The sequence below is a fragment of the Lontra canadensis genome, unplaced genomic scaffold (genome assembly GCF_010015895.1).
Source record: "Lontra canadensis isolate GAN:19392208 unplaced genomic scaffold, GSC_riverotter_1.0 scaffold18, whole genome shotgun sequence".
NCBI lineage: Eukaryota > Metazoa > Chordata > Mammalia > Carnivora > Mustelidae > Lontra > Lontra canadensis.
In genome coordinates this window covers 17,866,744-17,884,080 of record NW_022631012.1, presented here as the reverse complement: position 1 = coordinate 17,884,080, position 17,337 = coordinate 17,866,744, and the positions used below count along the sequence as shown (strand labels likewise).

The 17,337-nt window shown below is 38.6% G+C and overlaps 1 protein-coding gene across 2 annotated transcripts in view; it reads right to left on the bottom strand.

The window, feature by feature from the left end:
- DNAH7 (dynein axonemal heavy chain 7) overlaps positions 1-17,337 on the bottom strand; it is a 275,773-nt gene that overhangs the window by 129,520 nt on the left and 128,916 nt on the right. For both annotated transcript variants that reach the window (XM_032860188.1, XM_032860189.1), the window contains 4 exons: positions 8,714-8,869; positions 7,683-7,851; positions 5,668-5,794; positions 4,266-4,485 (listed from right to left, as the gene is read on the bottom strand). In XM_032860188.1, coding sequence (XP_032716079.1) covers positions 4,266-4,485; positions 5,668-5,794; positions 7,683-7,851; positions 8,714-8,869 — 672 coding nt within the window. The remainder of the gene's footprint in view (positions 1-4,265; positions 4,486-5,667; positions 5,795-7,682; positions 7,852-8,713; positions 8,870-17,337) is intronic.

The window sequence follows — 17,337 nt, the reverse complement described above, 5'->3', positions numbered from 1 at the left end:
TCACATAAAACAACTATTTCCTCAACATGGTATAAGTGTCACTTGGTTACTATATGTTTGGACTGAATTGTGTCCCTCCCCACCCCTCAAATTCATGGGGAAGTCCTAACCACAATATAACTATATTAAGAGAAAAGTCCTTTAAAGCGGTAATTAAAGTTAAATAAGGTCACAAGGGTAGAGCCCTAGTCTCATAGGACTGTCCTTATAAGAAAAGGAAGTGATAACAGAGTTTCCACTCTTTCCCTGCAGGTGCACAGGGGAAGAGCCATGTGAGGACATAGTGAGGAGGCAGCCATGTACCCACATTCAGTGGCACCTTGCAAGTGGACTTCCGGCCTCCAGGACTATGAGAAAATAAATTTCTGTTGTCAAGCCCCTCTGTTTGTGGTATTTTGTTATGGCAGCTCTAGCAGACTAGTACACATATGAGAGAAGCAATGCATATTTGTGCCAACAAAACTGTCATTTGGGGGAAATTACTGAACCCTGTCTGCATAAGCTGTTTTACCTATAAAATGGGAACAGGAATACTTGCTCGGCATTCCACTCCAGTTGTAGGGCAAAAATAAAATGGCAATGTATGTGGAAGCACTGTAAATTCAGAAATGAAATGATTACAAACCACCTTGAAATCAGCCTAATGGTGTTCCAGAGTAATGCTTTTAGTGTTTTCACTACTGTCAAGCTGGTGCCATAAGCGTGTCATCCCTTTCTCTAGCAGTGGTGGCTGTGTAGGCAAATAGTATGAGTGAGGCTTCGTGCATACTCTCACTGGCTCAAAAGCTATTTATTTATTGGACAATCTAGTTCCCTGACATAGGCCAATAGTCATGTCCTTGGACTGAGGTACTGAAGACATTGTACAATATTCCTGTGGGAGGAGAAACCTAAACCAAGCCAACCTCACATATCTGGTATCACTGCTGAAGATGAGTTCAGAATACTCTTACCTAGCGGGCTACTTAGCAAGAACCGAAGGTCGCGTTTCCCAAGGACTGTCAACAAACCTGTATTGAATCACCCGTGCTACCTGCTAAAATGCAGACGGCAGGGCCCACTTGAAAACTTTGAGGACGATACCTGGGAATATCCTATTTTTCTACTTCTGTTTCTTTATAGAAGATACAAAAGTCCTAAGCGCACAGCTCCCAAGAATTTTTACACATTTATACACCCAGGTCCCCACCACCAAGATCAAGATACAGAACACCTCCAGCACCTTCACAGGCTCTCTCATGCTCCCTTCTGCAGATCCCCTGCTCTCTACCCTGTGATTCTGTGGCCCCCTCTTCCATTTGGAGAAGTTGATATGTAAAATTTCTCTATTGTAAGTCTACATCATTCCAAGAGAGGTAATCTCTGGAATATTTTTATTATATTGTATTTATGATTTGAGTTTATTTACCTCCAAGCCTGAATTACAGATTGTTTTAATTGATATATAATTCACATATCACAACATTCACTCTTTAAAAGCATATAATTCAGTGGGTTTTATAATATTCATGAAGTTAAGCAAACATCACAACTCTCTAATTCTAGAACTTCTTCATCACCCCCATGTAGCAACCCTGTACCCATTATCAGTCACTCCTTATTTCCCCCTGGTGCCCCCCCAACCCCTGGCAACCATTACTCTGTCTCTGTTAATTTACTTACTCTGCATATTTCGTATAAATGGGATCATATGGTATGAGACCTTTTGTGTCTGGTTTCTCTCACTTAGATGACGTCTTCTAGGTTCATCCGTGTCGTGTATGCACAGCTCTTTCTTTTTAGGGCTGAATAAAATTCCATGGTGTGTATATACCACATTTTCTTTGTCCATTCATCAGCTGATATGTATGTGAGCTGTGTCCACTTTTTATTATAGTTCTAATAACATTTGTGTACAAGCATTTGTGTGCACATGTGTTTCCAGTTCTCTCGAGTGCATGGCTAGGAGCACAACTGCTGGGTCACATGGTAGCTGTGACGTTTGAGGAACTAGCTGTTCTCTGAAGCAGCTGCACCACTTTTCATACCCCGGAGTGGTGAATGAGGGCAGGATTCCTCCGCCAATTCATGAGCACTTGCTATTATCTGCCGTTGGGGTGACAGCCATCCCGTGGGTGTGAGGCGTACCTCACTGCGTTTTTGATTTGCATTTCCCTAATGACTAATGATATTGAACATCTTTTCATGTGCTTATTGGCCATCTGTATATCATCTTTGGAGAAATGTCTATTCAAATCCTTTGCCCACTTTTAAATTGGTTATTTATCTCTTACTATTGAGTTGTAATAGCTCTTTTTGTTTTCTGGATCTGAGACACTGATCAGATGTATGACTTGCAAATATTTTTTCCCATTCTGTGGGTTGTCTTTTCACTTTCTAGACAATATCCTTAGAAGCGTGAAAATTTTTAACTTTGATGAAATTTAATTTATTTTTTTCCTTGGGTCACTTTTGCAGAATAACTATATTTAATAAGCAAATCAGATTTTAGGCACACAAATGTTTGAAAACCATGGAGAAGCCAAAGGGAACATAAAATAGTAAGCCAGTTTCATGCCTTGAAAACCATTTAATAAAATTACATTAGGTCTTCTGATTTGGTAAAAGTGTCTGGACACCTAAAGGACACCTAAAGTAGTATCTGGCCCATATTAGACCCTTAGGAAGTCTTTTTTGAGTGAATAGAAACAAAACGCAAGTAGAGCGTTGAGTTCAATTACTTCATAATGTTTTTGAAACATTGAAAACTATGTGTCTAACACTGTTCTCAGTGCTGCGAATAAATCAGTGACCCCCCCCCCCCCCAAAAAAAAAATCTCTGACCTCATGGAACTTGCCTGCTGTCTGAGGAAGATGGGACAATAAACATGACAAATAAATTTTATGGCATGGTAGATGCTGATAAATGCTATGAAAAGAAGAAAAATAGAGTAAGTCAAGAAAGACTGGAACTACTAGTGGGGTGAGAGCCTGTTGTGTATAATAGGGTGGTCAGCGTGGGACTCATGGAGAAGGAAAGATTTGCTCAAAGGCAGTAGGAAGCCAGTGCACGAGATCCGGGGCAGCACTCCGGGCAGGGAGAACAGCCAGGAGGCCTGTGCTGCTGGTGCAGGTGAGTGAGTGTTCTCACACAACAGGCAGCCTGACGGGAGCCAGGAAAGAGGTACACGTATGAAATCTTGTGGGTCAGCAGAATTTTATGTTTAATCCCTCCCGGTGAAGTAGAGTGCTCTTGAAAGGTTTTGAGCTGAGAACTTAAACTCATTATATTGCATGAATATCAAAAATGTGAAGTTATTATATTATGAATTTCATTACATTAAAAATTCCATTTCTAAATGTCTTTTTGAAATTTTTATTTCAACAGCACATGGTTTTAACATAGCACATTCCTATTTTCTAGATTTAACTACATTATTAAAATTAAAATAGCTATATTATTTACATATTCAAAATTTTTTTTCTTTAATGTTCCTATAATTCTTTGTATTAAGTTATTATTTTTGATGCCTTATTTTATTGTATTCTTTCTCTCCTTCTTTCCTCAGATTTTTATAAGAAAATGTTCACCCGCATTACTCTTCCCACAAAGGACTTAAATATACTTTCAATATATTTTTATGCTTTCAAAACTTTTGTTTTGTAGTTTGTTTTGTAGTTGTTTTGGCATCTAGAAATACAAGTAAGTAATGTAAACAAACACATTCTTTTCTTATAAAAACAGCTCCTTAAAAATTATTCCATCTCAAAAATTATTTGAAATCAAACTAACAAGGATTAAGTCACGTAAGGGAGATTGACCCAAAGTGATACCTACTTAGAAATATCTTTTTTTTAAAGAGTTTATTTATTTATTAGACACACAGAGAGAGATCACAAGTAGACAGAGAGGCAGGCAAGAGAGAGGGGGGAAGCAGGCTCCCCGCAGAGCAGAGAGCCCGATGTGGGGCTCGATCCCAGGACCCTGAGATCATGACCTGAGCCGAAGGCAGAGGTTTAACCCACTGAGCCACCCAGGCGCCCCTAGAAATATCTTTTAAGTCAACAAAAATTTCTAAAAACAGGAGATAATCCTTTTTAAATATCATAAAATATATTAGTGTTAAATATTCTTTTAAATTATCTTGATTATTGGCCTCCATAATGCCAAATAGCTGAATGAATGTCAACAATACAAACTTGGAAATGCTTCTTTTTAGCCAGTTGTTGCCATGATAAAATCTTTGTTTCTGGCATAATCATATTTCAGTAACACAAAAATTTACCTCATGAACCCAGAGACGTTTAATCACTTTTTTGGTTTCTGCTGCTTCTGGCCTTGACAGGCAAACGCCCTGAATGACACGGGAGAAATCACGGAGGTTGAACAAGTAGTGGGATTTAGCTGGAGTAGGCAGGAGATTCTTCATGGCTTCCTTATACAGGGTCATTGTACCGTTAACAATTTGTGCGGTCAAATCTAGAAAATCATCTGGAAATTTATAACTTAAAAAAATGTAATAAAAAAAGAAAACGTTAGCAAATCTTATACATAAATGATATTTAGCATGCCTAGTGTGGAATTTATTCTGATTAAATAATTGATTTAATTTATAAAATTACCATTTCTCATAATAGTAATAATAATAATAATAATAGAATTTTAATTTATTTTAAAACTACCTGCCATTCATTATTTTATTTTATGATTAAAGAAACTCCATGGGAAGGCAGGACTAATGTCATGGACTTAGAACTACTTAAATAAGTGGACAAAAGAGGCAGCCAAGGAACCCCGATAATATAACTCGAATCCAGCATCCACTAGACAAATGTGCCATAATCACTTTCATCCCTTAGCATTTTTAATTGCATATAAAAGGAATCCCTGAAGAACACTGGTGAAATGAGTATTTTCAGAGAAAACAGGAAGGAAATAAAAATACAGAATAAGAAAAAGAGGGAAAAAAAGAGAGTTAAAAAGAAAGTGAAATAGGATTTTAAAAAGAAGGGCAAATGGCACAATGAGGGTAGAAAGAACATGTATAATGAATATCCATTTGGGAAAAACTGACTATCTTTAATTTCTGGCTTGATGAGGAGCCAGATGTCTGTCTCCCATCAGCACTAGACAGGGCAAGGAAAGACAATTTCTTGAGAATGGACATCAGGGAGCTGAGACTTGCACTGCCCAGGTCCACTTGGCTCCCCGACCTCTGCATTCCTGAAAGTGCAGAGCTGGACAGTGACGTTTCCCCTAGGGTACAGGCTCAAAGGCTCTTAGATATGAATCTCCTTGAGGAACTCAAGTGTTCTACCACAGGGTATCAAAGTCACAGGATAAACCTAGCATACATCTTTCTAGCATTAATTGTATTACATGGTGAAAATTCAAAACATTAATAATTCCACCATGGACATACTATATAGCAGAATGCAAAATTTGTATGTATTTTGGGGCTAAAATTCAAGACATCAGACAGAAAGAGAAAGATACTGTGGCCCCTTCTTGCTATGCTCCCATACTTGGAGATGAGAGCAGCAGAGGGGAGCAATGTCACCTGTTATCTTTTTCTTTCTCTAGAGAGGTTTTCAGGGAATAGTTCAAGAAGTATTACTTATATTGATACGTTTCCAAAAGACTGTATACCCACTAGTGAAAAAAGGAACACACTTTAAATTACTTACCAGATTTTAAAATGCCAAGTTAAGATTCTAGAGAAGATTGCAAACATAGATTTATCACTAAACTCATTGATTGTTATAATATTGAAATGTCTCATATATCGGGGTGTTACTGGATTTCGACCACCACCTAAATATTAAAAACAGTAACTCTTAACAATGTTACTACTACACACTAGAATATTTTCTCCAATATTTTACAGCATAAAACAACTTGAAAGATGGACAAATTCACAGCATACAGAGAAATTAAGAGTACTTGTTTGGGTAACCCTGATCTAAAAACAGTTTTCCCCCAACCTCAACACATTGTTTTTCTAGTTCAATTATCTGACTGAGTTCTTGAGTCAGGTCAATTTACTAAAGAAAATCAGACCAGACAGAAAACCACCTTCTCTGTGACTCATATAGCCCAAAGCAGTAAACTAGAAACATCCTCATTACAATACAACATTAAAATACAACATTTTAAAATGGTAATATTGTATGCAATATTGGCAAACATGACTCGTCAAACTTAGATTCCTTCCCACATGACTGAAGTTCAGCACGATCTCGGCGTTTAGCCTAACTCTTTCCACTCATTCTAAAATGAATTTCCTGAAGTCTAGTCTATGGGGTTCATGTGGCCACTTCATTGACTGCTTGTATTTTTAAAAATTTAGAGATTGTCCCACTTTCATAAAATAATGATTACATTTTCAAAGATGAAGCTTTTAAAAAAGATTGTATTTATTTATTATGAGAGAGAGAGCATATATAAGTGGAGGGATGGGCCGAGGGAGAGAGAGAAAATCGCAAGCACACTACACGCTGTGTGTGTAGCCTGACTCGGGCTTGATCTCATGATCCTGAGATCATGACTTCACTCAAAATCAAGAGCTGGACACTTAACTGACTGAGCTACCCAGAAACCCCTCAAATATGAGGCTTTAATAATGAACTTAGAATGCACCATCATTAAAAAAAACATCGGTATTATTTTCTTTAAATATATAGATAATATTATTTTTTTAGAAAAGAAAAGAGAGGAAAACCATAAAACAGACTCAACTGTAGAGAACAAATTGAGGGTTGCTGGAGAGGAGGTGGGCAGGGGATGGGTTAAATGGGTGATGGAGATTAAGGAGGGCACTGGTGAGGGCACGGGGTGTTGCATGTACAAGGATGAATAACTAAATGCTACACTCGAAAGCAATATTACACTGCATGTTAACTAGATAGAATTTAAATAAAAACTTGAAAGAAAAGAAAAAAAAAAAGCATTTGAAGTGGCCCAGGAAGTATGGTGAGAGCAATTACTGACTCAGAGCAACCTGACTGGGTTACAGGTCAAAAGGTCAGTGGGTCAGGAGGCAAATACCAATGAGATTCCCTGAAGACATGATATGGAGAAAAGGAATTTTTAAAGACTAGAATACCGGCTTCAGTTCAGGAAAGAAAAAAAAAAAAAAAACAGTTAAGAATGTCCAGTTTGTTGAATCAAGCCACTATTAACCCATCATAAAAAAGTTTCCCCTGCATAGATTCTTTCAAGTTTATCAATTTCCCTTGGGAAATGTAAAGAATATTTAAGGGTTAATTCTTTTGGCTTTTTGCTTCTTAAATTCCTCTTAACAGCCTGTCTAAATCCAAAGACTCATTTAATGGGACTTGACTGGGGAAGAAACAGGGGTTTCATACAGTTGAAGAATTAAGGAATATAACACAGGGAAATGAGCTGCTTCACAGGGATCTGGGTCCTTAGAATACAGAGAAAGGAAGTGCAAAGTCCCAGAAGGTGGGTGAAAAAGGATCTGGAAGAACTGGTAGGAGAATGGCCCCAAGGAAGGCATCCCACTTCGCAGTGTTGACCATTGTAGTACATTCCCATAGGTCCCAAAGTATACACAAAGAAGACATATACACAAGAAATTGTAACTCAGTCCAGTTGGGTTTCTCTTTCTTTCTCTAACCATCTCTCTAGGTATTGCCACAGTGATAGTCAATTTTAGTAATTACAAACTCAGAAGACATACCTGGAGGTCCCATAGCGCACATGATTTGAATGTCTACTAGTTTAATCATAGAACAATCTTTTAGGTCATACCAATTCCAGTGATCTAACCATTGTCTAAGCAACTCAATGGGAGGCTGAGCTCCATATACTTCCCGAGCGGGCATATTGACGTCATCTACAAAGACAACCTGAGAGTAAAAAGAGAAGCAATATTAAAAAATATTAACACCTTAGTATATTGTCCAATTGTGTAGATGGTGTTGAGGCAAAGAATTAGATTATCTTCTTGCACAAACATATGTGAGAAATGATGGTCTCTTTTCAAATAAAAAATAATATTCCCTAGCATCCATGCTTCTAAGGAATAGGGAAAGTCTCATTACTAACCTTTTTAGGTTAAGAATTGAGGATTTATTCATCTTCTCACCCAATTTGTTTATCAATATGCCTCCTCTTTTTCCTTGTACAACTTCAACACATTAAAGTAAATGAGAAAGGTAGGATTTTAAGAATGATTATAACATTGGAGTGGTGACAAGTGAGGTTCAGAAGGGTATTTGTGGCAGAGGAACACAGAGAAGTCAATTGAGAGCTGGGTTGTTTAAAGGTCTAGAGGAGCAAGCTGCAAGACTCTGCTGAGTAAAAATGTTCATCAGAGAACTAGAAAGGTGGATAATTTCCTAGGTGAATATTCTACTTTTTAATTCAAAGGGCAACTGCCTGTTTTTAATGTCAAGTTGCCTAATGCGCATGCAGATATGAACAGACTTTAAAGAAAATTGAATCAAAATTAGTGATTAAAGGGGCACCTGGCTAGCTCAGTGAGCAGAGCATGCAACTCTTCATCTTGGGGTTTTAAGTTCGAGCCCCATGTTGAGTGTAGAGGCTCCTTAAAAATAAAATCTTGAAAAAAATTTGTGATTTAAAAAAAGCAACAACATACAAAAAGATGTCAAGTCCTAGTACAGTTGTTTTCCTTGTTCTGACTGTTGCAAGGGACATGAAGAAGACCCGTGCCATACCATATGTATAGAAACAGAGAACAGTTACCATTCTCTTGCCCAAAGGAGGACCAAAAACTCCCTTTCTTCTTTTGTCCAATTTTGACATGATAATATTCTGAGTCTGAGCTGCTGTAGTTTGTGCCGAGAAGTTAATTAGCAGAGGCTTGTAGATTTCTTTATTGAGTTGATTTAGAAGAAAATTCTATATAACAGGAAATGATAAAATGAGCCACAGTTGGAATTATGCCCTGACATTTCAAAATAAACACTAAGCATCATTGTCGCACACTTGAATTTAGAGTGTCCTAACATTGAGGAAGAAGAGATGGAATCCATAGAGATAACAGTTACCATACCAGTGGTGTGTCCCTGTTTGTCCAGGCCCTGTGCATGTGGCTTCTCTGATTTCCAAAGCCACCACACAGAGTTCCTTGTCTTCTTAACATTAAGTCATAGGGACTCAGAGGCTAAGCAACCTGCTTATGGTCTCAGGGGTGGGGCAAGAATTCAGATTGCCATGTGTCTCTTTCCAGATTAATGTTCATTTCATTATAGTTTATCTTTCCACTTAAATACCAAGTTTTCTGACTTATTAGTGAGGAAGCTTAAATTGTATAATTGCATATTCAGAATGGATTTCATTGGAAAGCAGGTGCAGTCACACTGATTCTGAATCAAGGTGTTGTGTTCTACAAATCATCTTGTAAAAGAGATAGGAAAATATTTACGTTCTGTTAGGTAGAAAAAATGAACCAATTTGCGAAGTATGTTCCCCATTTTGTAAAAAGTTTTCTTTGTTTTGTTTGTTTGTTTGTTTTTGCCTGGGCAGTTTTAATGCCTGGGCTGAATTTGGGATGAGGATACAAAGGACAGGAGGCTTGATTTTTCTCCAAGCACTGCCTTTAACAATGTCAAGTCTCCATTCCTTGACTCTTGATGATATCTTGGGTAAGTCCCTTAACTTTCTGTATACGCTCAGAAAGATCTTTTTTTTGTTTTTTTGTTTTGTTTGTATTTTTTCTAATTTAAATTCATGTTAGTTAACATATAACGTAGTATTGGTTTCAGGAGTAGAATTTAGTGATTCATCACTTACGTATAACACCCAGTGTTCATCGCAATTGCCTCCTTAATGCCCATTACCCATTTAGCCCATCCCCCCACTTGGTCCCCTCCAGCAACCCACTGTTTGTTGTTTATGGTTAAGAGTCACTTATAGTTTTATGGCTTACCTTCCTCTCTGTTTTTTAAGATTATTTATGTTTTAGAGAGAGATGCACAGGGGGAGGAGCCGAGAAAAAGGGAAGGAGGGAGGGAGGGAGGGCGGGAGAGAGGGAGGCAGAGAAAGCAGACACCCCACCGGGTATACCGGGTACACCGGGTACACTGGGTATATAGCCCCACATGGGGCTCAATCCCATGACCCCAAGATCATGACCTGAGCTGAAATCAAAAGCTGGATGGCCCAACCACCTGAACCACCCAGGCACCCCTCCCTCTCTGTTTTTATTTTCTTTTTCCTTCCCTTCATCTGTTTTGCGTCTTAAGTTCCACAAATGAGTGAAACCTCTTGGTATTTGTCTTTTTCTGACTGACTTATTTTGCTGAGAATACACTCCAGATCCATCCATGTTGTTGCAAATGGCAAGATCTAATTCTTTTTGATAGCTGAGTAATATTCCTCTGTGTGTGTGTGTGTGTGTGTGTGTACCACATTTTTATCCATTTATCAGTTGATGGACATTTGGGCTCTTTCCATAATTTGGCTATTGTTGATAATGCTGCTATAAACACTGGGGTGCATGTGTTCCCTCGAATCATCATTTTTGAACCCTTTGAATAAATACTAGTAACGCAATTGCTGGGTTGTAGGGTAGCTCTGTTTTTAAATTTTTGAGGACCCTCCATATGGTTTTACAGAGTGTCTACACTAGTTTCCACCAAGAGTGTAAGAAGATTCCCCTTTTTCCCCAAACTTGCCAACATCTGTTGCTTCCTGAGTTGTTAATTTTAGTCATTCTGACTGGTGTAAGGTGATATATCATTGTGGTTTTGATTTGTATTTCCTTGATGCCAAGTGATATCGAGTATTTTTCCAGGCATCTGTTAGCCATTTGTATGTCTTCTTTGGAGAAATGTCTATTCATGTCCTCTGCCCATTTCTTTAATGGATTATTTATTTTGGGGGTGTTGACTTTAATGAGTTCTTTATAGGCTCTGGATACTAGCCCTTTATCTGGTATGTCATTTGCAAATATCTTCTCCCATTCTGTAGGGCTGCCTTTTAGTTTTGTTGACTGTTTCCTTTGCTGTGAAGAAGATTTTATCTTTATGAAGTCCTAGTAGTTCATTTTTGCTTTTGTTTCTCTAGGCTCTGGAGATGTATCTAGCAAGAAGTTGCTGTGGCCGAGGTCAAAGAAGTTGCTGCTGCCTGTGTTCTCCCCTAGGATGTTGATGTTCCCCTGTCTTTCATTGAAGTCTTTCATACATTTTGAACTTATGGTCCAGTTTCATTCTTTTGCATGTCACTGTCCAATTTTCCCAATACCATTTGTTGAAGAGACTGTCTTTTTTCAACGGATATTCTTTCCTGCTTTGTCAGATTAGTTGATCATTGGGTCCATTTTTGGGTTCTTTATTCTGATCCACTGATCTATGTGTCTGGTTTTGTGTTAGTACCATATTATTTTTATGACCACAGCTTTTCAATACAGCTTTAAGTCTGGAATTGTGATGCCTATAGCTTTGCTTTTCTTTTTCAACAGTCCTCTGGCTATTTGGGGTCTTTTCTGGTTCCATACAAATTTTAGGATTATTTGTTCTTGCTCTGTGAAAAATTCTGGTGGTATTTTGATAGGGATTGCATTAAATGTGTAGACTGCTTTGGGTAGTATAGACATCTTAACAATACTTATTCTTCCAATCCATGAGCATGGAATGTTTTTCCATTTCTTTGTGTTCTCTTCAATTTCTTTCATCAGTGTTCTATAGTTTTCAGCATACACATCTTTTATCTCATTGGATAGCTTTATTCCTAGTTATCTTATGGTTTCTGGTGCAATTGTCAATGGGACTGATTCCTTTTCTGCTGCTTCATTATTGGTATATAGAAATGCAACAGATTTCTGTACATAGATTTTATATCCTGCCACTTTGCTGAATTCATATATTAGTGCTAGCAATGTTTTGGTGGAGTCTTTTGGGTTTTCCACATAGAATAACATATTGCCTGCAAAGAGTGAAAGTTTAACTTCTTCCTTGCCAAACTGGATGACTTTTATTTCTTTTTGTTGTCTGATTGCTAAGGCCAGGACTTCCAGTCCTCTGATGAACAATAGTGGTGAGAATGGACATCCTTGTCATGTTCCTGACCCTAGGGGGGAAGCTCTCATTTTTTTCCCCATTAAAAATGATATTCACTGTGGGTCTTTCTTATTGGGCCTTTATGACATTGAGGTATGTTCCTTCTATCCCTTCTTTCTTGAGGGTTTTTATCAAGAAAGGATGTTATATTTTGTCAAGTGCTTTTTTTTTTACATTTATTGAGAGGATCATATAGTTCTTATCCCTTCTTTTATTAATATGGTGTATCACAATGATTGATTTGCAGATATTGAATCACCCCTGCAGCCCAGGAATAAATCCCACTTGATCATGATGAATAAACCTTGTAAAGTACTGTTGGATTCTACTAGCTGTTGGATTCAACTATCTTGTTGAGAATTTTTGCATCCATGTTCATCAGGGATATTGGTCTGTAGTTCTCTTTTTTAGTGGGGTCTTTGTCTAGTTTTGGAATCAAGGTAATGCTGGGCTCACAGAAAGAGTTTAGAAGTTTTCCTTCCATTTCTCTTTTTAGAACAGCTTCAGAAGATGTATTAATTCTCCTTTAAATGTTTGGTAAAATTCCCCTGGGAAGCTATGGCCCAGGACTCTTGTTTGTTGGGAGATTTTTGATTACTTATTCAATTTCTTTGCTGGTTATAGGTTTGTTCAAATTTTCTATTTATTCCTGTTTCAGTTTTGGTAGTTTATAGGTTTCTAGGAATTTCTAGGAATTTATTCATTTCTTTCAGATTCTCCAATTTTTGGCATATCATTGCTCATAATAATCTCTTATAATTATTTGTATTTCTGCATTGTTGGCTTTGATCTCTCCTCTCTCATTTGTGATTTTATTTACTTGGGTCCTTTCTCTTTTCTTTTTGTTAAGTCTGAGTGGGGCTTATCAATTTTGTTAATTCTTTCAAAGAATGAGCTCCTAGTTTTGTTGATTTGTTCTGTTGGGTTTTAAAAATTTCTATATCATTTATTTCTTCTCTAATCTTAATTTTTTGCCCTCTTCATGGTTTTAGGCTTTATTTGTTATTCTTTTTACAGCTCCTTTAGGTGTAAGGTTAAGTTGTGTATTTGAGACTTTTTTCCTTCTTGAAGTAGGTCCGTGTTGCTGTATGCTTCCCTCTTGTGACTGCCTTTGCTGTGTCCCAAAGGTTTTAGACTGTTGTGTTTTAATTTTCATTTGCTTCTGTGTATTTTTTTAGTTCTTCTCTAATTTCCTATTCATTCTTTAGTAGGATGTTCTTTAACCTCCATGTCTTGTCATCTTTCCAAACCTTTTCTTGTGGTTGTTCAAGTTTCATAGCATTGTGGTCAGAAAATATGCATGGTATGATCTCAATCTTTTTGTACTGATTAAGCTTGATCTGTGACACCATATGTGATCTATTCTGAAGAATGTTCCATGTCCACTTGAAAAGAATGTATATTCTACTGCTTTAGGATGAAATGTTCTAAACATCTGAACATTTGTTAAGTCCATATGGTCCAGTATGTCATTCAAAGCCATTCTTTCCTTGTTGATCTTCTGCTTAGATGATCTGTCCATTGCTCTGAGTGGGTTGGCAAATTTCCTACTATCATTGTATTATTATCAATGAATTTCCTTATTAATTGATTTATATATTTGGGTGCTCCAAATTTGGGGGCAAAATATTTACAATTTTTCAATCTTCTTGTTGGATAGAACCCTTTATTGGGATATAGTGCTCTTCTTCGTCTCTTATTACAGTCTTTAGTTTAAAATCTAATTTGCTGAAAAATGTATGGCTACTCCAGCTTTCTTCCTATAACCACTAACATGATAAATGTTTCTTCACCCCGACCCTTTCAATCTCCAAGTGTCTTTGGGTCAAAAATGAGTCTTGTAAGTAGTATATCAATGGATCTTGTGGGTTTTTTATTCATTCTGATACTCTATGTCTTTTGATTGGAGCATTGAGTCCATTTACATTCAGAGTGATTATTGATAGATATGAATTAGTGCCACTGTATTACCTGTACACTTGCTGTTCCTGTAGATCATCTCTGTTCCTTTCGAGTCTTTGCTGCTTTTGGTCTCTCTTTCCAACTCACTGAGTCCCCTTTAATATTTTTTGCAGGGTTGATTAAGTGTTCACAAACTCCTTTGGTTTTTGCTTGTCTGGGAAACTCTATCTTTCCTTCTGTTCTGAATGACAACCTTGCTGGATAAAGTACTTGGCTGCATATTTTTCCCCTTAGCATGTTAAATATTTCATACCACCCTCTTCTGGCCTGCTAAGTTACTGTGCCAAGCTGCTGCTAACCTTATGCATCTAACTATGTAGGTTAAGGATGTCTTTTCCTTAGCTACTTTCAGAATTCTCTACATTTGCATTTTGTAAATTTCACTATGATATGTCCTGGTGTTGACCTGTTTTTGTTGATTTTGAGGGGAGTTCTCTGTGCCTCTTGGACTTAAATGCCTGTTTCTTTCTCCAGGTTAGAGAACTTTTCAGCTATAATTTGTTCTAATAAACTTTCTACCGCTTTTCCTCACTCTTCTTCTTCTGGGACTCCTAAAATATGGATATTCTTATGCTTTATGGAATCACTGAGTTCCCTAAATCTATATTCATGATCTAATAGGCTTCTTTCCCCTATTCTTTTCAGCTTCATTATTTTCAATAATTTCATCTTCTGTATCACCTGTTTGTTTCCCTGCTCCTTCCATCCTCACAGTGATTACATACAGTCAAGTTTGCATCTCAGTCATAGCATTTTTTTATTTTTACCCTGACTAGTTTTTAGGTCTTTTATCTCTGTAGCCACGGTTTCTCTAGTGTCTCCTATGCTTCTTTCATGTCCAGCCAGTGTTCTTATGACTGCTGTTCTAAATTCTTGTTCAGATACACTGCTTATATCAGTTTTGAGCAAATTCCTGGCTGTGACTTCTTCTTGATCTTTTGTGGAGAATTCCTCCATCTTGTCACAATGTCTAGGTTTCTGTCTTTTGTGTGTTATGAAAGCTTGTTATGTTTCTTGCCCCTGAGAGTAAACGTGTATTAAGAAGGAGTCACAGGGGTGCCTGTGTGGCTCAGTGAGTTAAGCCTCTGCCAGCCGCTCAGGTCACGGTCTCAGGGTCCTGGGATCAAGCCCCATGTCGGGCTCTCTGCTCAGTGGGGAGCCTGCCTCCCCCTCTCTCTCTGCCTGCCTCTCTGCCTTTGTGATCTCTATCAAATAAATAAATAAAATCTTAAAAAAAAAAAAAAAGGAGTCACACACTGTCCAGGGCTGGGCACTTCTGAAAATGTTTCTCATGTGTGCTGTGTGCACTCTGCTGTTGTGTTTTGGCTGCTCTTTCCCAGAGGCTGGTCCTCTGCAGAGTTCCTCCTTGCTTGCAATGGGGAGTGTTTAGGCCTTTAACTAGGTATGCTTTGATCTCTTTGTTAAAATAAACCTGAAAAAAAAAAAAAAAAAACCCCACAAAAAAAAAAAAAAAAAAAAGAAAGAAAAAGAGAGAGAGAGAAGGAAAAAGAGAACAAAAAACCTTACACAAACAAACAAAAAACTATAAACCTGATTCTAAAGTGGAGGGGGGTGGGAAAGAAGGAAAAAAGAAAAAAAAAAAAAAGAAAGAGAAGAAGCTTGATCCAAAAAAACAAGAAAAGGAAACAAACCAATAAATGAGCAAAAAACTCTATAAGCCCAATTTCCACCCCCCTCCCCAAAAAGAAAGAAAACGAAAAGAAGTCAAAAAATAAAAAATATTTTAAAAAAAAGCCTGGTCTTATTTCCACCAGAACTGAAGCTGACACTTTGGAGCACTTGGTGATCAATAATTTGGTACGTGTGCAGGGGTCTGTGTTGTTCCTCCCAGGGAGAGGCCTGCTGCACAGGCTCATGGCCAGACCTACCTTTGTAAAGATGCAGAGGGGTAGGGTTTGGTGCAATCATCTCCAGCCTCCACTGGAGGCAGTGTTTCTCTCTAAAGTCCAACTGTACTGGTGGGCAAGGGTACTTACTGGCAGGGAGAAACTTGGGATGTGTGTGGAAGATGGTGTCTGTCACCCCATCCTCTCCTCCCCAGGTAGGTGACCTCAGGGCCACCACCCTTCAGGAGACACTCACGCGAATAATCTCCCCTCCTGTGTCCCAGGCCCTCATCAGGTCACTACGCTCAACTCTTCTGTGCCCAGGGCCATCAGCATGCCTGGTGCCACAGTTCTCCTATGTTTTATCTTGGGCACATGGCTGGAATTCAAAAACTCCAAATCTTAAAAGGACCCAGCAAGGCACGGACCCACTCTCCTCTAGGGGAGAGGAGAGCTAAGACCAGCACATTCATGTCCCAAGCAGTCGCATGGACATGGCAGCGCCTGGAGTCTATGGTTAAGCAGAGTGAAAAGTCCCCACCAGGCTATCTGCCCTCAGCCGGCACCTCGTCCCCTGCTGCTGAATGGCCATTCAGCGGCGCCCTTGGAGAGGCAATACCCTCTTCCAAATGTACTCTGGGAAGGTAAACATTTGTTCTCTCCCAGTGTGACCAGGGGATTCCCACACACCAAGACACACATGGTATCTTGAGCCAGCCCTCCACATTGCTTCCTCGCCCACCCTCTCCCCCTCTCCCTGACTTCTCACCACAAAAAGGGTCCCTTCCTCTCTATGGCACCACAGCTTTTCTCTACCCCATTTCAAGTCTCCAGACTTTGCATCAGCCACATTCTCTCCCTCCTATTGTGTGGATTGCTCTCTTAATCCTCAGATCAGTTTTCTAATTGTTCATAATGATCTGATGCTGATCTAGCTGTGTTTGTGGGTCAAGGGAAGCCCGGGGTCCCCCTACTGCTCCACCATCATAACTCCTCCCTCCAGAAAGATCGTTTTTTAACCCTGGTCAAACCAAACCTTGACTTAAAATCTCAGTTTAAACTTCTCCCTTCCCTGCTCTTGGACATTTCTTGATGCATCCTGCATGTAAATTATGAGAAGGGCGCCGTCACAATCTTTTGTGGAAGATGTTATTCAAGAAATGATGCCAGGACACTTGTTTAACTATATGTCCAAATATAGTTCAAAAAGATTAATAGATTAAATCAAAATATAAAATCAATAAAGAACTGGAAACAGGTATTTTCATAAAGTGGGTGAATGTGTGCTGAAAGCCTGTAATGCGAGGGACCACTGATGGCTTATTTGGGCTCCTCTACTTGCTTTGCCCTGTCTTCCCACCCACTGCTGGATGGGGGACAGAGCTAGACCAAGAGAGACAAGAGAGCTACCTTATTGGCATCACTGTGGTTCTCTCTTAGCTAATGCGGTCTTGCCTGCTGTCATGGAAATCTTCCAAATGTTTGCTCTTTTAGAGGA